Source organism: Saccoglossus kowalevskii, chromosome 1 (assembly GCF_978046115.1).
Source record: "Saccoglossus kowalevskii chromosome 1, keSacKowa6.1, whole genome shotgun sequence".
NCBI lineage: Eukaryota > Metazoa > Hemichordata > Enteropneusta > Harrimaniidae > Saccoglossus > Saccoglossus kowalevskii.
This window is the reverse complement of record NC_140641.1, coordinates 46,012,890-46,037,475: the sequence shown is the minus strand read 5'-3', so window position 1 is coordinate 46,037,475 and position 24,586 is coordinate 46,012,890. Positions and strand designations below refer to the sequence as shown.

The following is a 24,586-nucleotide window of genomic DNA, read 5'->3' as shown; positions in this document are numbered from 1 at the left end:
GTAACACGCAATAAATGTAACTAAAGCAATATTGAATGGAAATAAATGATCATTCGAACCCATCCCCGACATACTCCCGCCGCGAAAGATGCGTCTAGCATAATTTTCGAATGAGACACGTTTCATTTCCGTGATAATAAAGCGATAAAGATAATAACAATGTGCATGAATAACGCAAATATATAGTTTACATACAAAGCAGTTTGAACGAAAGTACATCATAAAGTCGATTATGAAATAAAAGTTATTATTATTAATGTCACACAAGATCACGCTGGATCAGATTTTCAATTCTTCGTTCAGCTATGCGAGCCGTCGCCCTTTTCGATCGTCGTGGCTGGATGGATTCACCACCGCTCCCATTGGAGCTACTTGCGTGTGGTCTTTGGTCACTGTCCCCGGCGGGACTGCTTGTGTGTGACCTTCTTCCGGCTTGTTCATCTCGTTGATCAATATTCATATTGGGTTTCGAAATCATCAAATCTCGGGTTAGATGTGATTCGGTCTCAGATTCAGTAGACAATTCTAATGGAATCAGTCGAGTTATAGATCGATTTGTGGAACCGTTTTTGGTTGCTAGTTCCACAGCACGAACTATACCGTCGGCTCCCGGTAACAACTTTGTCACACGGCCCATACGCCAATGTACCCGCTTACGCACATCGTTGTGAATAAGTACTATGTCGCCGACCCGTACAGTGTTGATTTTAACTCCTCTGTGTTGATTAAGGTGTCGTTCTCGCAGTGAAACGATATATTCGTTAGACCATCTTTTCCAAAATGCGGTTAGCAAGGTAGTTAAATACGCATAGCGCCGGTTGGCTGACTGGTGATCTGTGGCGAAATTGGAGTTAGGATTGATGACTGTTTGCCTTGGTAAACAGCAAATATTTCTTCCGTTGACCAGGTGGGAGGGCGTAAGTGGATTTAAATCGTTGTCGTCAGTAGAAAGATGTGTAAGGGGACGATCGTTGATTGCTGACTCGATCTCCGTCACAATCGTTTCCATTTCGATATAAGTTACACAGGCGCGACCGAGAAATTTCTTTAGACTAGTCTTAGTGATGGCTATCATACGCTCGAAAAATCCCCCATTCCAAGGAGATCGCTTGGGAGTAAATTTCCAGTTGATTCGGTGATTTGTCAGGTATCGCTGAACTGCAGGATCGGACATCAGGGTTTTGAGTTCATTGGTGGCCGATACAAACGTAGTGGCGTTGTCCGAAACAATTAATTTAGGAGTACTACGTCTAGCTGAAAAACGTCGGAGGGCTTGAATAAATGATGTTGTTGTTAAGTCTGGCACAAGCTCCAAGTGAACTGCTCGTGTTATCGCACACGTAAACAGACAAATATAGGTTTTCACAACTGATTTTGAGATAGGATCTTTGACGAATAAATGTCCTGTATAGTCGATACCGCACACGGAAAAGGGGTCTGCTTCTTGAACTCGGAAAGTAGGAAGTGGAGCGGGGATCGGTTTGGAATAGGCTGGCCCATCTACTCGCTTACACACCACACATTTATTGAGTTCTATGTTCACATATCGGCGAATGGATATAATCCAATAGCGTTCGCGTATACTGGTTGCGGTTGCATTTGGTCCTGCATGTTGTAAACGACGGTGGGTATCACGTATGACCGCTGACGTGAAAGCGTGTTTCCCTGGTAGTAAAATTGGATGAATACTATCATAGGGAAGGGATGTGTTCTGGAGTCGGCCTCCTGCTCGTAGAATCCCGTCATCATCGAGAAATAACTTGAGTTGATTACAAAGTGGTCCAACTTGTTTCGCCTGGCGCTGTAAATAGAGTATTTCGTCCGAGTAGTGAATGTGTTGAACAGCTTTCAACCACCTGTGCTCAGCGTCATTGATCTCGGACGCAGTTGGTGCGTTTCCATGGAGACTAGAAATGTTCAATGGCCGTCGAGTTAGCTTTGCTTTAATATTATGTACGAAACGTAGTACAAGAGCCGTAATTCGTAATAAATGAGAGAGATCGCGATAATTATTGACTTGAAATATACTGTCAATACTGAATCCAACTTGGCGCGGAAAATTGTCAGTATTCACTGGAGTATCACGCATATTTGTAGCGGGTAGTATGTCACCGAATTCTGTTTGCAGCAAAGTTGGCTTAGTGACAGTTGACATATGATGTATCGCAGTTTCTGTGAGACATTTTGGCGCAGTCGCAGGATCCAATTGTTCGTTGACACTTTCGGTTATTTCGATAGGAAACAATTCACATTTCGGCCATAATGCGCTATTAGTTAACCAATCGGGGCCAAACCACCAAACACGAGACTCACTCAGTTGACGCGGAGAAATTCCCCTGGTTAAGAGATCAGCTGGGTTCTGTGAAGTGGGTACGTAGCGGTACTCTTGGTGGTGGGATGTGATTTCCAAAACGCGGTTTTTAGTAAAGACATCTTGTCTCCCTCGCCCGTTCAACCAGTGTAGTGTTATCTGATTGTCCGACCACAGAAGGCGTTTGGTAATATTGAAATTGTCTTTAAGGGATTCAGATACAAACTGGCCAAGCCGTGTTCCGATCAATGCTCCCATCAACTCGAGTCGTGGTAATGTCAACGCTTGTTTACCAATGGGAGTGACACGTGTCTTCGCGATAACAAGTGTAGATTCTTGTTCAGAGACCAAGTATACTGAAGCACCGTAAGCACGTTCTGAGGCGTCTGCGAAAACATGAATTTCGACATTCTGAGGTTGTATTGTAAAGTACTTACGTGGAATTTCGCTGTTCTTTGTTACTTGATAGAGATCCGCTGCGATGCCTTGCCATTGTAGGAGAAATTTAGAATCGATGGCTTGGTCCCAATCACTGTTGTTTAACCATAGGGCTTGAATAAGTAGTTTTGCTCGGACGTGAACCGGAGAATACAATCCCAATGGATCGTATAAACTCGCGCTGTAAGAGGTGACGTCTCGTTTGGTAGTAAACTTTCCAAAATCGGGAGATTTCATTTTCTTTACCTGAAGATAATTGGAACTGGAATTCCATAGAATACCGAGAATTGAGACTGTTTCTTTGTCACTTGAACGGCCGTCGATTTTCGTAGTTTTCTTTAAGAGGGTCTGGGTGTCATTTGTACTCCATGATCGTAAGTTAAACTTACGTGTAGCGAGCATTTCAGTGGATTGTTCGTAAAACTGCAAAGCTTGCATCGGTGTTTCACAGCCAGTAACCACGTCGTCCACATATAAATTCTTTTGCAAATTAATTGCAGTAGGATTATCGGAATATGAATCGGTCAGATGTCGCAGTGCCGCGTTTAAAATAAAAGGTGAACTGGTTGCGCCGAACAATATTGCCTTAAATTGGTACGTCTTGAAGGGACTAGCAATGTCAGTCGGGTCGCTAAACCACAGAAATTTAGTGAATTTTCTGTCGGATTCATCCAGCTGTATCTGCAGAAATGCCTTCTCAATGTCTGCCGTCATAGCTATTGGGTTTGAGCGAAATCGAATTAGTATCGACGTCAGCGAGTTGTGCAGTGGCGGTCCGGTGACTAAACATTGATTTAAACTGGGTTGATCCCGTTTTGAAGTTGCTGAACAATCATATACGATTCTGATCGGAGTGGACTCGCTGTCCTTTGAGACCGATCGATGAGGCAGGTAGTGTCCGATTTCTCGATCGTCGTCGGTGACTTCCTCGATGAAGCCCTGCTTAAGTTGATCTTGTATGATGGTGTCGTAAACTTTCACAAGTTCGCTTGGCAATTTGTTGATCATATTTCTGGTGCGTGAGGTGGCTGACTGTAAGTTTGTCGGCAAAATATCATGATCTGGTCGCCATGGTAACTTAGCGATATACCTTCCGTCCTTGCTGGACAAGCAATTATCAACAAATTGGCGATGTTGTTCATCATGGGTGGCTTTGGTTTCGCTTACTTTGATGGTGTCATGGATGCCTACCGTTTCGAGGTCCCAGTAGTTGGCGACAAGTTTATCGAGCTCGGGGTCTGGTGTTTTGATCGAGGAAATATGAAATGTATTCGTATTATGGCCTCTTCTCTTAGTTGAATAGACTGGTCCCGAAAGTAAATAACCAAAGGCAGAGGAAACTGCTACAGGACTGGTTCCCCTTATAATGTGGTTTCCTACGTAGTCCCAATACCGATCCGCACCAATAAGTACATCTATAGTCAGTGTGGTGTCACTTGTGATTGGATGCGCTAGAGGTAGGTTTCGTAAGTGTGGTATGTTACGTAGGTCACCAGTAACGTTATTGTCAAGATTATCAGAAATCTCATCAACGATGAGCAAGTCAATGGGACTTTTGTAGCCGTCTCGTTGTAGGAGAGCGACTGTAGTTCGTGGTATGGTTTTATACCCAGTTTTGCTATTCGAAAATGCCTTGAGATTTAGGGTCTCCGAATAGTTAGTGTCCGCTTTAATCGAGGCAGCGAACTTAGTGGTTATAAAACTCCTGTCAGCCCCTTCGTCAAATAGGACTGTGGCGACCTGAGAATTACCATTACCAATAGTAGTAATTCGAGCTGTTTTGAGAAGCACGCGCGGAGGTGGCGCTGGGTCCGTTTTTGACGGCCCGTCGAGAAACGGTCGCCGATATGAATTAGCATGCGCAAAGTTTACGTGAGTTTCAGAAGTTTTTTGCGCTGCGCTGGTCGAGGAGTCCGAATGTATAGAGGAATGGTGTTTTTTCTTGCAGGTGCGACATGTCCACTGAGAGCGACATTCACGCGCTAGATGTGAGCCAAGACAGTTATAACATAGTTTATTTTCGTGTATAAAGTTGAGTCTGTCGGGTCGAGAGCTTAAAACATGGCAGTCAGTTGTGTAGTGTTTACCTCTACAGTATATGCAGTGTGGCGGTTTGGACGCACGCTGTGATGTCTGTCGTCGGTCATTGTATCGTGTAGCAGCATTGTGTCGGTTATATTTCGATTTGTTTTTCGATTTGTATTGATCATTACCTTGCACTGTTGCTATTTGGTTACCTCCAGTAGTTTGACTGCTGGTAGTAAATGCAGAGATAGATGAAGGGTATGATGTATCGTCAACATCGTCCTCGTCCAGCCCGACTGAAAGCTATGCTGAAAGTTGCCAATGTCCATGTTTGATCACCGTTTGATCGAGCAAGGTCACGTCGAAATTGGGCAGGTAACTTTTTGAGTAGAAGGGGAATTAGTAGCTCTTCGTATCCAGATTCAGGCTTTCCCAGAGCTCTGAGCGATCGCACAGTGGTTTCAAGGCTATCGTGGAAGTCTTTAAGCGATGTCGCATTATAACTCGGTGCTGGATGAGACCACAATGATTCCATATGTGCTTGTACAATTAATTGTGTATCACCGTAGCGTTTCTCTAATAGAGCGTAGGCTGACTTGTAGTTTGCTTCAGTAGTCTGATAACCATCGATTAGTCGTTTGGCTTCATCAGTGACGAGAGACCGTAGATAAGTGAATTTTTGTATTTCACTGATCTGTGGGTTAGAGTCAATTGTTGCCTTAAATCCGTCGTTAAACTCACTCCACTTGAGAGGATCGCCGTTGAACTCTTTCATTTCCAGGCGCGGAAGTTGTACCGTTTTTAGACGGGGTTGCGAAGTAGCGTCGGGTTGGCTAGTTTTCGTCCATGTCGCGACTGCCGAGTGCCGTTGTTTCATCTTGAAGTCTTCGATGAACCTCGCGATTCGTGCATATCTTTTGGCAATATCCGTTTGAAAATCTGTGATTTCGTTGAAAGCATCATCGGAAGGATCGATTACGTCGATGACGTTTTCATCGGCTGCTATGAGGAGGTCTAGGAGTCGTTTGATGTGAGCTTGAGAATCGGCGATTTCCCCGTAATCGAGTTGTGGATCTCGTTGTTGTCCATGTTCGTGAATCATCGCCTCCGTGGGTTCTATCGCCTTGAGTAGAATTATCTTTGCCTTGTTCCGTTTGTTCCGTAAACTTTGTAATTTAACCATAGTTGCTGAGTCGAAATGCTGAGGTGGTGCAAACTGGTTGAAAACGCTGACTTGAGAAATTCTGGTCTATTTCGCGGAAACCGTTGAATTCAGGTTGAATCCTGGTCTCGGCACCAATTTTGTGGTTGAGAAAATATATAAGCTTGAGTGTGTCCCACAAAACACTTGATGGTTTCCCGAAATAGATAGGAAGCAGATCTATTATCAATGGATCTTTATTCAGCGGTGAAACGTACACGTCAAAATACACTGCTGCTAAGATGAGACAGAAAAAAGAGAGAGTGCCGCACGCGACCGGCACGCGACCAACTAGAAATTTTAAACAATGTAACAACGCTCAGGCGCCAACACGGACGCACGAAATATTAATGTACTCGTAAGCGAAGAGTCGCGTAACACGCAATAAATGTAACTAAAGCAATATTGAATGGAAATAAATGATCATTCGAACCCATCCCCGACAATAACATTCACTTGAGCGTTTTAGGATAGTGGGAATAGAAGCAAATAGATGGAAATGTCACTCATGAAGATTGATGATTCGATTGCTGGCCGGGATACAGTAGATGTATTTAGTGTTCATTTCTATGCATATTGTCTACACCTGCGATTCTCAATTTCGATGTGTAAAATCATATCGCTGCTGTGGACGGCGACGGCTGACAGATTGTTTTGGTTCTGCGGCTCTCTTGGCATGGGCAACTGATTTTTAGGTTTCTGTTTTTTTTGATATTCTGACGTTCACTTGGTCGTATTTTGTATATACCACTCAGACACTGACAACAAGTAAGTAAACGGGCCGGAACATAGTCAACATGCCAGTGGGACTCTGAAGGCCCCGGAGAAAGCGCCATCTTACAACAAATGAACGAAATTTACATTACAATTTCATGCTTCCGAACAATCTGATATTTTTGCTGGATAAAGTATACAAGTACTGTCTACAATATACTGCATAATGGAAATAACATACCTATCTAACCGCTGTTGATTTTTGTACAAAATTCCAAGAACACAAAACAAACAACTGACAACAATCGACAAAACAAAAACACTACACAGTCACTGTAGTCACACCAGTAAGAAAAAGATACTGTGGAACTCATTGCAAATGTAAATACAAAATAAATGTCAGTGAATACAATATTTAATAATTTGCAGCCTCCATGGACAAGTTCACAGCCTCTAATATTGCAAAACCGTTAGTTGTGAACTGAACTTTAAATCTCATCAGGATATCCACATGAAGTTACACAGATAGAAAAAAAAATGCAATATTAAGACAAGAAAATTATGCTGTTTTTGTCAAGGCTATATACTAAATTCCTTTATTTTGGGTGTACTTTTAAAATGTAATCATAATACAAATGTAAAGTAAACAAAATTATCGAGTGATTTTGGATTTGTTGGAAAAGTACTTGAAATGCTGTGACATGGTCTACTATTGGTGGTGGGAATTACCAAGCCAGTTTATAAAACAAGACGGTAGGCTGGTTGGCATCCGCTCCGCTCAAAAACAAGTATCATGTTTTCGGCTGTTGCCATGGTAGGACATGAACGTGCAGCTAACGTCGGTTTATAACTAAAACCGGGCCCCGTATACAAGGTTCGCAAAAAAACGTTCAGTCCTTAGAAGTCACTTTATTTTATTGCTAGGACGTATTCTGCTGTTAAATTTATTATTTCCAACCGATTTGCGATAGTATTTTCTAGATTGAAACATGGAGGCATGATTGAAGGCAGCATTTACAGTTCATTCTTAGTTCAAAGTTGCGTTGGGATTACGTTGATAGAGTGTAACAATGTTGGCGCCGGTGATCTCTTACCAGTGCGCAACGTAGCCAAAATAAAAACAAAACATGATCATATAAACACTGCTATTTATAATAATATAAAGACTGGTAGGAGGTAATAAATTTGGGGCGAAAGTATTCAAAAATCAGTTTTGGGCTGTTGCTATGGCAGCGGTGAGCGAGAATTTGTTTTCAGATTTTACAACCTAACTAGAGTGAAGGTGTGACTTGCCCGCCAAGTTTGAACCAAACGGCCCAGCCAAAAAAAAATCACAGAAGAGTCAAATTTGTCGGTAATGAAAACAGATATCAAAAATTCAAATAATAACTTAGTGCCCACACTCAAGCTGAGTAGAATGAGCTATGTCTGAAGAGTTTTATCCTAAGTTTGTAGGAGGAGACTCATTTAGCACGAAGCTATCCAGTTTTTTGGCTGTTACTGTGGCAACGATAGGCCAATTTTTTTCTTCAGATTTTACCTAATAACTAGGGTGATGGTGTGACCTGCCTGTCAAGTTTGAGGGAAATAGGCCAAGCCAAAACATTCACAGAAGAATTAATACGTGAAAACACCGGAAACCACACACTCAGAAACACAAAATTGATTTTAAGGGCAATCCTAGAACGGATCGCCAATAGTGAACAAAAATGTTCGTAAATATTACTGACCGCAAAAGACGCTCGTCGCGAAGTGTCTTGTTTGAAATTAAAATAATCAGACGTCTAATCTGAGTCCCTGTCCGAATAAATAACTCGTTGACGTTTAGTTGGAAACCACGGCAGAACCAGAACTTGAACTGGACGACTATGATACACAGTTTATGTTGAAGTTAAAAGTTCCGCCACAGAATTGTGCATTGGGCCATTCCAGTTTATATCTGCACCCCCCCCCCCTGTTGATGAGGTCGGATTTCCAGCACTGTATGATGGGGAAAATACCCCGGAATTCCAACTGTATATGGAGAAACAGAATCTGGAAATCCAGACGTGTATGGAAAAAATTTTCCTGGAAATCCAGGCAGTTATGGCTACTAAATTAAATGTGGCCTTGTTTATCTCGCCACATACCGGTTGATGAGGTTGGATTTCCAACACTGTATGACTAAAAAAACTTGGAATTCTGATTGTATATGGTAACACAATTTGGCCAGTATGAAATATTTATTACTGAAATTAGATAAGGATGGCCACTCAACAGAATGGGTCTAATAATTATCTTTACATAGCAGTTGATGAGGTTAGCTTTCCAACATTGTATGGCAAAAAGGCAAGCTATGGCAGTATTTAAGCTATATCTTTGAACTCAAGTTTAGCTGCCACTATATCAAATGGGAATCTGTTTTTAAGTTTAAACTTAGGAAAAAGATGAAGGAAAAGATGATTGAATCTGTCTGACAGGTATATTTTTTAATCCACCAATTTGTTACATGTATCATGAAATAAATTGCAAACTATTTCCTGCAGGAGCCACAGGGTAGCCACACATCAAATACTCCATGGTTATCGTAACTGTGTTTAATTAAGACTGTTATAAAACACATAAATGATACTACATTGTATTTGATGAAATATTTGTATCTAGTTAACACACTTAATTTGTGGCAGGCATGGGTAATAATATACACCGCCTTTTGGTTTAAGAGTGGTATATGAAATAGTCTGTGCATATAATATTAATATCATTGTTATATTGCTTCGTTTGTGATGTTACTAATGTCATATAATGTTATAGTCTTCATAGTAAGACTTTTAAACATTTTATTGACATTGTAGACACTCTGAAATCATTATAACATCACAAAGACTAAGGAAGTAAACAATTTCATGACTTCAATACTAGTACGGTATATGCACCAGACCAGTGTTTTTTTTAAGGGCAGTAAGCAGGTAAATGTTACCGCAGTTCTCCAGCCATTTCACCCCCCCCCGAAATAGATGTAAGGATAGGATATGAACATTTTACGTGTTTCCTCCAAATTGTTACTTATGTTTCCCTACCTTAGCAAAACCACTGCATGTTGTAAGACAGGTTGCTCAAATATTTAGAATATTATACCACTGCACATAAAATAAGAATTTTCTTGTGTGCTCACTGGCCAAAATAACACTTTTTACATACCATGTTTTATTTATTCAGCTTTAGGGGAGAGTAGGAAATCAAACGAATGGTGATCACATTTTATGCAAATGTATGCATAGATTCCATGATGCCAGTTGACCACAGTCGTCTTGTATGTTAGTTGCGCGTGGAAAAGGTGAGGCGCAGTTTTATATATGCCACTCAGCGCGTACGCGCAAGTCAGACTTTCGCGTAGCATTCTAATCATAATCATCGCTCAAACCAGACTTGCGTGCGGCAATAAAATACAAGTTAGAACAAAGGAAATGTACGCGAAAATGAAATGAAAGCACAAAGGATCCAGAAAGACATAGAAATCAACATAATATAAAATATGATCGCATGATTATGTGAATATACATCATGCATAGTCTAAGAAAATGTTTACAAAGATTAATGTTTCGCGTAGACCATAATCACGCAAAGTATAAATTCAAAGTGTTTTAATACATTGGTGAGAGATCGCATTTTACGTGAACAAGAACATGCACTAAGAAGGAAAAGCAAGCCAAAGTCGAAACGGGGTGTAGCATGGATTACAAAATATGCTGCGACATCATTTTGGAGCGCAAATGAACTTCAAGTACGTCTTTGCGAAACTTGCTTCAGGCGATGCTGACATCAAGTGTGTGTTGGCTGAAGTTTGACCTCCAAGTCACGCGCTGAACTGGCGCGTTACCTTAGCAACCTTTTTCTTTCGTGCTCCGCGCGTCGATCTATTGAAATTGTTATTATATCTCACAGCACTGTAATTACGCAACTCTGTACTGGCTTTGAATATTTCAAAATCGTTTACTTAGTGCGCTGCTTTTCTATTTAGGCAAATTTGTTTACAATATTGTACCGGCTCTGAATAGTTCAACATTCTAATTGCTTTCACAATAATTACGCAAACTCAACGCATTGGGTCTGTGAATATTGATATATTACTGACTTGACAATGCGTTGCATTCGTAACAATTACGCAAACTTAAACATGGAGCATTTAATGCCAATAACATATGAAGATATAAAATATTATAATAAAATGTATACAAGTGTTGTAATGTTCGGTGTAATAGCTAGATGTTGAGTTGAGTTTTAAATTTGAATGTGAACTATTCCAGTTCATGGGTGCCAATAAAAGTTGAGAAAAACTGAAAGGTACAAGTCAGACTCTTTGAAAGGAATGAATCAAGAGTATACACATGACTTATTTGCCCCAACACATTGGTTTATTCTTTATTCTAAGTTGCGTCCGTATAAATAAGTATCGGCAGTCGAACTTTTCGGAGTTGTCAACGTATTTGCCAACACCGAAAATCTGGGAAAAATCGCAAAAAGGTGCAAAATAGCTGCCTGCATCGTAAAAAATAAATAAGTAAACAATCTCTTCCATAATCACACCGAAAACATGCAGAGATGGCTGTTGATTCATTTGCCCAATGCACTGATGTTGCGTTCTCCCAGTGATAGTTCGCAAAGAACATTCAGTTTTCAGGAGTCACTTCTCTTACCAGCGCGTCCAGGGAGCGCGTCCATCGTTAAAATTGTATTCACGCAACTCGACCTTTTGACATAGATTTGATGATGATTATTTTATTTCAGCAATATTCTGTTTGCATTGTTGAAAAGTTTTTATATTCGATATCGTGGAAGTCGTGGAATACTATTGTTGTTGCGATAAATATACATTCCTCTATTCGCCGAGTTTATCAAACAATGTTTTATTCATTGTTATCGTACACTTTATTATTTCATGGACGCATATACTCCACATTTTAATAAATTAATTTCATTTTGAACGTTTTATAAAAATAATAAACTCGTTTATTTTTAAGGAAGACATCTAAAATATAATGGAATCGCCAAGGCATTGTGCAACACTTCCGTCCTAGGCTGGTTTGGTTACGTCCCAGCAAGAGCAGCGGCCGACGTCAGCTAGCCTTATTATAAAATTTTCGAATTAACTGTATTTTGTTATGCATTCAAAATGTCGTTGTTGCAAAACATGATATCGGAGGGTACATCGCGATGGTATAGAGGTGAAACTAAAAGTAAAATATTCCAAGGAAAAATTGACTGGCAATGGGACATGCCATTAAACGGGAAACTGAGTACCTGACACTCGCAAACTAATATTACCATAGACCTTAATGATATTACTAATACAAAGTAAATGACAACATCAAATATCAACAAACTGCCAATTACTGTTGCTTTTTAATATCCATTTCAGTGTTAAAGCAATGTTTCGTATACCCATAAAAGCAATGGAATAGTCCAACTACGCCGTCTCAAACGACCTCACATCAAAGGCATACCGCGTCCGGTGTTTTGAAGTTCTCAGCGTTTGCAACTACAAGTATTTTGCGCCAGCTTTCCCCACATGCTTGTTCGCGCTATACCAGCCCGGTTGCTATAGGACCGAAGTTGTTTATTTTAACAAGTCTTGTTTCGCCAACAAGCCTGAAACAAATCAGTTGTAAATAATTCACAGGCCACTCGAACTAGTAATGTTAATACTGCAAGCACAGGGAGCCCAGGAACTATAATCAACTGTAATACGCAGTCTCTATGAGCGGGGGGGGGGGGGTATCGGCTGGTATCTTGTGTATTTCTTACACTGGATACCAGCCGATACCCCCCCCCGCTCATAGAGACTGCATATTACAGTTGATTATAGTTCCTGGGCTCCCTGTGCTGCAAGGCAAAAAAGTGGCGCGGTGATAAATGTTTCTGCGAATGACAGGCATGAAACACTGTCAAATCAAACGAGTGGATGTGTATCATATTTGATACACATACATTTTACGTACAGCTGAAATTCATTCATCTCCACAATTAAGAATGAGTAAAGCGGACCACTGTGTTGTATTTCGTGATTGACTGAAATAATAATTGGAAGTTTACCAAAGCTTAGGGATTGGTCAGTTACTTCGGCCTAGGGGGGTCGGTGGATCAGTGGGGGGGGGGGGTTACCCTGTTTTTGATATCATGTTTTCCAGAATTAACACGTGCTCATGCATATATTTATAATAATTTTATTTCAGAACAAACGATAAAAAAGTTAGTCGTACAAATGTATTCTTAATAATAACTATTACCTATATTGCCTATAAATTTGTTGATGCAAAAAATTGTATAGACTAAATATTTTGAGGTTAAAGTTGCCAAATAACTAACAGATTATGCAATGCGGCTAGAACCCCAATTATACAGTTAAGTTTTAAACACATCCCAAGTCCATGTGCTGCTGATATCAGATTATTTTATTTAAATCTGTAGTCACTCACCATTGTACAAGATATTTACTGGATTTATCCAATTATAACAGGAGACGGAAAGACAACACAGCAATTAGTACAAAGAGCAGTGACAGTTTTTGTTCAGCAAGTCAAAAAAGCTAAATTTGTGAAAATGCTGATATATAAATTAAAATATAAGGGCGTATATCGAGTGAGTACTCCACAGCTTTGCTTTTATTTACTATCTTTAGCAACATAGATTTCCCTCCTTCCTGCAGCCTTTTCTGTAGTTGTTTTTTGGCTTTATGCTTCCCCTCCCCTCCTAAGGTCTATTAAATGCAAACGCTAAAAATTATGTCAAAATTATGGCAAACCATGATATTTTCAATGCACATATAATACATTTTGTAATCTTGTCAGAGTCAAAACTGTTAATGTTTTTTTTTTGGGGGGGGGGTCAGCATGTTTTAAGTTTTAAAATATGTTTTGGCGGTGTCACCCACTTTTTTTTATTTGATAGGGGGTGGGTCAACTGAGATTTACAGCTGGCAAAATGGAATCTGCCGATCCCCCCTAGGCCGAAGTTACTGACCAATCTCTTATGTATAATATTGTATCAATAAGGATCTTTAACCAAATGGGTGGTGCATGTTAATCAATATGGAGTGAAGACTAGTGCAACTTCTTGCAATGATTTCGCTGTATTCTCAATATACTTAATACTTCCATATTTCATTGGCATTTATAATTAGATAGCCACATGCAAGCCCACACACCCACAAGTCTGATATTTGCGCGTACATTTCTTTTGTTCCAACTCAGCGAACTTCTGGTTTGCGCGCAGGTTATGATTAGAATGCCACGTGCTAGTCAAATTTGCACGTACATGCAGAGTGGCATATATACAACACTGCGCCTCACCTTTTCCACGCGCATCTACACTCTCAAGTCCCAAATAAACATACCCCACGGACAAATCTTCAAACCCAAATAAACATACCCCACGGAATAAACATATCCCCCGAAAAATTTCCAAAATGACTGGGGTAAATTGTTCCCTTGCTTCTAAGATGTGCTCTTACTGGTGTATATGCAGACTTTTTACTGTTCCCTGTAATAGGAATACAAATATACAACAAATGATGCATTTCTAGAAATATACAAATCTTTGTTTGTCAGGCCGCGAGATATAATCAAACAGAAAACCAATCACTACAATGATGATGTATTCCACAAAATTTGATCAGTTGTAAGGACAAAAGTTTTCTCGATTTGCATGTCACTGTGTGTTGATAAAAATGCACGGGCTGGTCGGCTTTATCGATAAAGTTCCTCTAGTGTGACATTCGTGGCTGACGAAAAGCAAGATACCGTATAATCTTTTAAATAGGCGCACTCTAATTAAGACGTCACAGGAGTGAAAGGCCTTAATTAGGTTTTACAATAGGCGTCATGAAATTTTGAAAAATTACAGTCAATCAAAAAAACTTCACATTATAAAAAAAATATATAATATACATTAATTTTTTTAATTTTGTTGGTAAAATATTGAATAAACAAGCAGCCTCTCGGCTGAGATAGCTCCGCTGTTAGCGATGCACATTTCAATTAAAGAACAGAAGATATCATTAGAAAATGAACAATATGGATAGTATCAATGCAATGGGACTTGCTGTTTTCAACAAGAATTCAAAAATATCATTTTTCACCATAAATGATTGTGGTATTTAACAAGAAAAAAATATCACTTTTTACCAAAAATGACAAAAATATTCACCAAAATTAGAGAATTAAAGATATCATTACAAAATGAACAAATCTGAGAGTGATCCGCATGTAGTACCTATATATGTAATATCAAAGCAATTGGACTTGCGGTTTTTAACAAGAAGTTGAAAATATCACTTTTTACCAAAAATGCCAAAAACATTCACCAAAATTAGAGAATTGAAGATATGATCATGAAATGAACAAATCTGAGAGAGGTCTACCCAAGGTACATATACACCAAGTATCAAAGCATTCAGGCTTGTAGTTTTCAAGAAGAAGTCGAAAAAGTAAAACATTGACACGGACGACAGACAATCACTAAACATGAATGCATTGCTTAGTAGCAAATAATCATGGTACGCAATCCGGTCATGAATTTCACAAGTGAATACCTTACTTATTAAGTGTTGCAATTGTTGATTATTACTCAGTAGTAATTGCGATACAATTTCCACAAATTGGCTTTGATTTCGATGGGGAAACTGCACGATTTTTTATTTAAAACAAATTTTTTGTTTTTTAATTTAAAAAAATAAATAAATATACGATCCAAAATAAGAAAGTACCGGTACGTTTATTTGAAACTTGGGTAGTGGCCGCAGATGAACGTGGTGAACCGCCCGTTTGATTTCCTTTCTGATTTTGATAGTCCTGTAGACAATTTTTAGCTCTATTGTCATCGAAGATGACTTAGCAGAGCTCATGGCATGACTGATCATCCACATCCAACTTTACTGTTCATCTTCTTTTCCAGAACCGCTTGACCAAATGCTTTCATATTTCCACCAAAGGTACTTGGGCTGATTCTTAATCAAAGTAAAATTTGTGTCAAAATGACATTGTATGCAAAACTCTATTTTTAGTGAATTTGTTTGTAAAATTCATCTTTTCGACTTCTTCTCCAAAAAGTCAGACATGTAGAAAAAATGTAGACACATGTACAAAGTTCTCTCAAAGTTGTTCATTTGGTGAAGCTATCTCTATTTTTTAATAAATCTGACAGAAGACTACTTCAAGTATATTTGCCGCAAATATGAAAGCAATTGGACTTGCAGGTTTGGACTAGATGTCAAAAATAACATTTTCCCCAAAAAATATTCACTAAAAATCCAGATTTGCATATTTTGACAAAATCTAACAGAGACCACCCCAAGTATCTTTGCTGTGAATATGAAAGAATTTATTAAATATTTCTTTTGAATACATTCATTAAAGGTTGTTTTGATTGATAAAACATCCTCTCAAACAAAAAACTTTTTTCAACAAAATTTAATGTGCGAAAATATTACGATTAATATATGTTTGACTCCCAGTCATATTGAAATTAAAGTTTGAGTCGTATCTGATGTTTAATTTTGCCTATCTGCGAGAATTATTTTTAAACACGAGGACAGCGTGATTACAAATGTTTCAGCAGTCATTGTTTATTAGGTTCAACAATCACAAATTTATGGAATATTTTGAATGGCAACCCTGTATATTGTATTTGTGTAACGTTATGTGATCAGGGGCGGATACAGGATTATTTTATGGGGCGGGGGGGGGGGGGTGTCCAAACTTTAAAATCGCCAGACTAAGTTAATGATTTTTTTATATTATAAAAACAAATTGAATAGATTTTTCAATGGGGGGGGGGGGGTCCCCGGACCCCAAGAACCTCCTTAGATCCGCCACTGGTGATGTACCCCTGGCCTTGTCAAGCTTGCCTAACTTACAGACAATCTGATAGTCCCCCGCGCACTCACGTTTTAATTTGTGGGTGATGTGAGTGGAGCTTATCATATGAGTGATTGTCCGTCAGTGTCCTTTGTGTCTTCTTGAAAACTACAAGCCTGAATGCATTGATACTTGGTGTATATGTATATGTAGTCTTGGGTAGACCTCTTAGATTATTCATTTCATGATGATATCTTTAATTCTCTTATTTTGGTGAATATTTTTGTCATTTTTGGTAAAAAGTAATATTTTCGACTTCTTGTTAAAATCCGCAAGCTCGATTTCTTTGATATTACATATATAGGTACTATATGTGGACCTCTCTCAGATTTGTTCATTTCATGATGATACCTTCAATCTCTAATTTTGGTGAATATTTTTGTCATTTTTTGTAAAAAGTGATATTTTCGTCTTCTTGTCAAGTCCGATTGCTTTGATACTATACATATTGTTCATTTTCTAATGATACATGTATCTTCAGTTCTTCAATTGAAATGTGTATTGCTAACAGCAGAGCTATCTCAGCTGACAGGCCACTTGTTTTAAAATGCTAATTCTGTGACTAATGTGATGTCCCTCCCCTTTACCGCAGTTGGAGTTTGAACTTGGAAAAATGGCATCATATGACGAGAGTTATATTTGGAAATCCTGCTCTGTATGGTGGCATGAATGAGCTCATCAACACCGTGAATCAGGACTAGTTTGGATTTCCATTATCAAATATAAAATTTTGAACTTGGTAAATTAGCATATGATGAGAGTTATATTTGGAAATCCTACTCTGTATGGTGGCACAAAGGAACTCATCAACACCATAAGTAGGAACTATAGTTTTGGATTTCCATTACTGTATGGTGAATGGTGATTTGGAAATACAACTTTGTATGACTTATACACCCATGGAAATTATACCCTGTATGAACTGAACACACAAACTCATCAACAGGGGGGGGGGGGGGGGGGGGTGCAGATATAAACTGGAATGGCCCATTGGCAAACATGCCGTGCAACTGCGGTACTCCACTGACGCACGGTTACTAACCGTGACTGACGCGATGACTTTCGTCGACAGCGGTTGTCGCTGAGCTGCACGCTACAACTTCGTGTGTGATGTTGCTTGCTGGTCGTGGATTGACTGAGTCTTGATTACCGGTTAAAATGTTGCTCTTTTGGCGTTGGTAATTTTTATTTGGAACTTAGTAACGCTGCAACGTCACCAGCAGAAACCTGGTATCTCAATGCCGATGGTTGCGGCTGCTTAATAATCGCTGATTTTACTTCTGGTGGATCTTCTGAGAGCCCTTCAAGGTTTATAAAACTCAGTTTCCAGGTGGTCAACATACATTAAGTTCTCCCAATCGTAGTATTCCATGTGATGTACCTGACATGCCAAAAATATTGTTGAACGATTTGAACTGGATAAAAATAGCAGACGAAAATGTGTTTACAAAATAAAAATAGTTCGGTAGCCAATGAAAATACCATGTCATTTGCATATCGACCGTGAAAATACAGAAAACATTATTGCATGGGTGATATGCAATCTGATTAAAATAAGATCCTAGTTTGGGATTTTTTTTTTTTTTTTTTTGTTTTGTTAAAATAATATCATTCATATTTTTTTCATATATTCTATTTTTTTTTTTAAATTTATTTGCTGGTAATTTTTTAAGTTTTGGTAATCGCGAAAGCCTTGTGGGCTTGTGGGCTTTCGCGATTACCAAAACTTAAAAAAAATACCAGCAAATAAACTGGTATACCAACGCAGGAGGAGATACATATGGCACTAAGTTATCGAAAAAAAAAGTGACTTGTTTGAAAAGTAAAAAAAAAAACGCCCTCTAGGAATAACTATCATGTTGCAAGATCTGCTTTGTAATGCGAATCAACTTAAATAGTTAGTTGCTGTGCAGTGGAGAGAGAAGTCAATAGTACAGTTCCTTCTTGAGAATCTACATCTTCAAACACTGCAATGTTTGTTTTTGAAGTGCGTTTTTAAATGTGTATTATAAACACTAACTCTATAATTCTGTTCTAATAGCTGAAACAAATTTCTGTGAATTTTGATTTTCAAAATTTATATACTTCAACAAAAAATTTTGTCGAATGAAATGTTTGTCAAATACAGAATACATATTTTTCAGTACAATTTCCTTTCAAAAGGTGGATGCAATGTTTTGTTTTTTATGTATTTTTGCATTGTTTTTGTTTTGATAACTTTGGACTAAACAGATTGTTTGATGCATAACTATCATGTCTGGAGCACTATTGCAAACATCATTTTTGATGGGATTTGTTCAAAGATGGTACTAAGACAAGTAAAAATGGAATACATATTGTGGTGTAAATATTGTGGAGCTACACTATATCTGTGGACTGAGTCTTCAATATAGTCTAATAATAAACTTCTATGGTAGCGTGCTAGTCTTATGTAAGGGATTTTTAGGAACAGGGGCGCAGGGCCCTCATGCTATGGCCATGCACCCCATTACCCTTTTATATTAAAATTCAACTATAAAGATTGGTAAATAGACTTTGTGTCTCTCAACAACATGTGAATTTATTTAACAGTTATAAATACATATGCAAATAAAACTGATCTGTATGAATGAAAAAGAGAACGAAATGTGACCAATAATAGTTAACAGACAATGAAAATGATCCCATACACTTTACAATGTCTATTCATCTATTTACCACTTAGTTTATTCTGTCTGCAAATAAAAACAGATTTATTAATTATTAGGATCAGAACTTACATGATCAGAACTTAATTTGTGTATTTGAAGGTGATGGTAATCTGACATGATTGCCATAAGTGACTGAACCATTGCGAATGGACACAAATTGTGTCAGATATAATCTTGTGAAATTCTGTAATCATTGACAAAATTTAAGGTCAATATTGGCCTTATCTAGCATTGCATAATAATATGAGATAAGGGTATTATTGGCCTTACCTAGCATTGCATAATAATATGAGATAAGGTCATTATTGGCCTTATCTAGCATTGCATAATAATATGAGATAAGGTTATTATTGGCCTTATCTAGCATTGCATAATAATATGAGATAAGGTCATTATTGGCCTTATCTAGCATTGCATAATAATATGAGATAAGGGTATTATTGGCCTTACCTAGCATTGCATAATAATATGAGATAAGGTTATTATTGGCCTTATCTAGCATTGCATAATAATATGAGATAAGGTCATTATTGGCCTTATCTAGCATTGCATAATAATATGAGATAAGGTTATTATTGGCCTTACTTAGCATTGCATAATAATATGAGATAAGGGTATTATTGGCCTTACCTAGCATTGCATAATAATATGAGATAAGGTTATTATTGGCCTTATCTAGCATTGCATAATAATATGAGATAAGGTCATTATTGGCCTTATCTAGCATTGCATAATAATATGAGATAAGGGTATTATTGGCCTTACCTAGCATTGCATAATAATATGAGATAAGGTTATTATTGGCCTTATCTAGCATTGCATAATAATATGAGATAAGGTCATTATTGGCCTTATCTAGCATTGCATAATAATATGAGATAAGGTTATTATTGGCCTTATCTAGCATTGCATAATAATATGAGATAAGGTCATTATTGGCCTTATCTAGCATTGCATAATAATATGAGATAAGGGTATTATTGGCCTTACCTAGCATTGCATAATAATATGAGATAAGGTTATTATTGGCCTTATCTAGCATTGCATAATAATATGAGATAAGGTCATTATTGGCCTTACCTAGCATTGCATAATAATATGAGATAAGGTTATTATTGGCCTTATCTAGCATTGCATAATAATATGAGATAAGGTCATTATTGGCCTTATCTAGCATTGCATAATAATATGAGATAAGGTCATTATTGGCCTTTATACCTAGCATTGCATAATAATATGAGATAAGGGTATTATTGGCCTTATCTAGCATTGTATAATAATATGAGATAAGGTTATTATTGGCCTTATCTAGCATTGCATAATAATATGAGATAAGGTTATTATTGGCCTTATCTAGCATTGTATAATAATATGAGATAAGGTTACTATTGGCCTTTATACCTAGCATTGCATAATAATATGAGATAAGGGTATTATTGGCCTTATCTAGCATTGCATAATAATATGAGATAAGGGTATTATTGGCCTTACCTAGCATTGCATAATAATATGAGATAAGGTTATTATTGGCCTTATCTAGCATTGTATAATAATATGAGATAAGGTTACTATTGGCCTTTATACCTAGCATTGCATAATAATATGAGATAAGGGTATTATTGGCCTTATCTAGCATTGCATAATAATATGAGATAAGGTTATTATTGGCCTTATCTAGCATTGTATAATAATATGAGATAAGGTTACTATTGGCCTTTATACCTAGCATTGCATAATAATATGAGATAAGGGTATTATTGGCCTTATCTAGCATTGCATAATATGAGATAAGGGTATTATTGGCCTTATCTAGCATTGCATAATAATATGAGATAAGGTTATTATTGGCCTTACCTAGCATTGCATAATAATATGAGATAAGGTTATTATTGGCCTTATCTAGCATTGCATAATAATATGAGATAAGGTTATTATTGGCCTTATCTAGCATTGTATAATAATATGAGATAAGGTCATTATTGGCCTTATCTAGCATTGTATAATAATATGAGATAAGGTTATTATTGGCCTTATCTAGCATTGCATAATAATATGAGATAAGGTTATTATTGGCCTTACCTAGCATTGTATAATAATATGAGATAAGGTTATTATTGGCCTTATCTAGCATTGCATAATAATATGAGATAAGGTTATTATTGGCCTTACCTAGCATTGTATAATAATATGAGATAAGGTCATTATTGGCCTTATCTAGCATTGTATAATAATATGAGATAAGGTTATTATTGGCCTTATCTAGCATTGCCTAATAATATGAGATAAGGTTATTATTGGCCTTATCTAGCATTGTATAATAATATGAGATAAGGTTACTATTGGCCTTTATACCTAGCATTGCATAATAATATGAGATAAGGGTATTATTGGCCTTATCTAGCATTGCATAATAATATGAGATAAGGTTATTATTGGCCTTATCTAGCATTGTATAATAATATGAGATAAGGTTATTATTGGCCTTATCTAGCATTGCATAATAATATGAGATAAGGTTATTACTGACCTTATCTAGCATTGCATAATAATATGAGATAAGGTTATTATTGACCTTATCTAGCATTGTATAATAATATGAGATAAGGTTACTATTGGCCTTTATACCTAGCATTGCATAATAATATGAGATAAGGGTATTATTGGCCTTATCTAGCATTGTATAATAATATGAGATAAGGTTATTATTGGCCTTATCTAGCATTGCATAATAATATGAGATAAGGTTATTATTGGCCTTATCTAGCATTGTATAATAATATGAGATAAGGTTACTATTGGCCTTACCTAGCATTGCATAATAATATGAGATAAGGTTACTATTGGCCTTACCTAGCATTGCATAATAATATGAGATAAGGTTATTATTGGCCTTACCTAGCATTGCATAATAATATGAGATAAGGGTATTATTGGCCTTATCTAGCATTGCATAATAATATGAGATAAGGGTATTATTGCCCTTATCTAGCATTGCATAATAATATGAGATAAGGTTACTATTGGCCTTATCTAGCATTGCATAATAATATGAGATAAGGTCATTATTGGCCTTATCTAGCATTGCATAATAATATGAGATAAGGTCATTATTGGCCTTATCTAGCATTGCATAATAATATGAGATAAGGTCATTATTGGCCTTATCTAGCATTGCATAATAATATGAGATAAGGTTATTATTGGCCTTATCTAGCATTGCATAATAATATGAGATAAGGGTATTATTGGCCTTACCTAGCATTGCATAATAAAATGAGATAAGGTCATTATTGGCCTTATCTAGCATTGCATAATAATATGAGATAAGGGTATTATTGGCCTTACCTATCATTGCATAATAATATGAGATAAGGTCATTATTGGCCTTATCTAGCATTGCATAATAATATGAGATAAGGGTATTATTGGCCTTACCTAGCATTGCATAATAATATGAGATAAGGTCATTATTGGCCCTATCTAGCATTGCATAATAAAATGAGATAAGGTCATTATTGGCCTTATCTAGCATTGCATAATAATATGAGATAAGGTCATTATTGGCCTTACCTAGCATTGCATAATAATATGAGGGAAGGTTATTATTGGCCTTACCTAGCATTGCATAATAATATGAGATAAGGTTATTATTGGCCTTATCTAGCATTGCATAATAATATGAGATAAGGTTATTATTGGCCTTATCTAGCATTGCATAATAATATGAGATAAGGTTATTATTGGCCTTACCTAGCATTGCATAATAATATGAGATAAGGTTATTATTGACCTTATCTAGCATTGCATAATAACATGAGATAAGGGTATTATTGACCTTATCTAGCATTGCATAATAATATGAGATAAGGTTATTTTTGGCCTTACCTAGCATTGCATAATAATATGAGATAAGGTTATTATTGGCCTTATCTAGCATTGCATAATAATATGAGATAAGGTTATTATTGGCCTTATCTAGCATTGCATAATAATATGAGATAAGGTTATTATTGGCCTTACCTAGCATTGCATAATAATATGAGATAAGGTTATTATTGACCTTATCTAGCATTGCATAATAATATGAGATAAGGTTATTATTGGCCTTACCTAGCATTGCATAATAATATGAGATAAGGTTATTATTGACCTTATCTAGCATTGCATAATAACATGAGATAAGGGTATTATTGACCTTATCTAGCATTGCATAATAATATGAGATAAGGTTATTATTGGCCTTACCTAGCATTGCATAATAATATGAGATAAGGTTATTATTGGCCTTATCTAGCATTGCATAATAATATGAGATAAGGGTATTATTGGTCTTACCTAGCATTGCATAATAATATGAAATAAGGTTATTATTGGCCTTATCTAGCATTGCATAATAATATGAGATAAGGTCATTATTGGCCCTATCTAGCATTGCATAATAATATGAGATAAGGTTATTATTGGCCTTACCTAGCATTGCATAATAATATGAGATAAGGGTATTATTGGCCTTACCTAGCATTGCATAATAATATGAGATAAGGTCATTATTGGCCTTAGCTAGCATTGCATAATAATATGAGATAAGGGTATTATTGGCCTTACCTAGCATTGCATAATAATATGAGATAAGGTCATTATTGACCTTATCTAGCATTGCATAATAATATGAGATAAGGTTATTATTGGCCTTATCTAGCATTGCATAATAATATGAGATAAGGTTATTATTGGCCTTATCTAGCATTGCATAATAATATGAGATAAGGGTATTATTGGCCTTACCTAGCATTGCATAATAATATGAGATAAGGTTATTATTGGCCTTATCTAGCATTGCATAATAATATGAGATAAGGTTATTATTGACCTTATCTAGCATTGCATAATAACATGAGATAAGGGTATTATTGACCTTATCTAGCATTGCATAATAATATGAGATAAGGTTATTATTGGCCTTACCTAGCATTGCATAATAATATGAGATAAGGTTATTATTGGCCTTATCTAGCATTGCATAATAATATGAGATAAGGGTATTATTGGTCTTACCTAGCATTGCATAATAATATGAAATAAGGTTATTATTGGCCTTATCTAGCATTGCATAATAATATGAGATAAGGTTATTATTGGCCTTATCTAGCAATGCATAATAATATGAGATAAGGTTATTATTGGCCTTACCTAGCATTGCATAATAATATGAGATAAAGTTATTATTGGCCTTACTTAGCATTGCATAATAATATGAGATGAGGTCATTATTGGCCTTATCTAGCATTGCATAATAATATGAGATAAGGTCATT

The 24,586-nt window shown here is 36.9% G+C and overlaps 2 protein-coding genes across 2 annotated transcripts in view; both read right to left on the bottom strand.

Annotated features, from left to right (window-relative positions):
* Positions 1–259: 259 nt before the first annotated feature.
* On the bottom strand, positions 260–4,896 carry LOC146750922 (uncharacterized). Its single transcript, XM_085498119.1, has 2 exons — positions 4,837–4,896; positions 260–4,489 (listed from the first exon to the last, which is right to left on the bottom strand). The coding sequence occupies exons 1-2, from the start codon at positions 4,894–4,896 to the stop codon at positions 260–262; spliced, it is 4,290 nt and encodes a 1,429-aa protein (XP_085354245.1).
* Positions 4,897–19,116: 14,220 nt separating this feature from the next.
* The window catches only part of LOC102809328 (glutamine amidotransferase-like class 1 domain-containing protein 1), a 201,027-nt gene continuing 195,557 nt past the window's right edge, over positions 19,117–24,586 (bottom strand). The window contains exon 8 of the mRNA XM_085496448.1: positions 19,117–19,296. Coding sequence (XP_085352574.1) covers positions 19,272–19,296 — 25 coding nt within the window. The 3' untranslated portion in view covers positions 19,117–19,271. The remainder of the gene's footprint in view (positions 19,297–24,586) is intronic.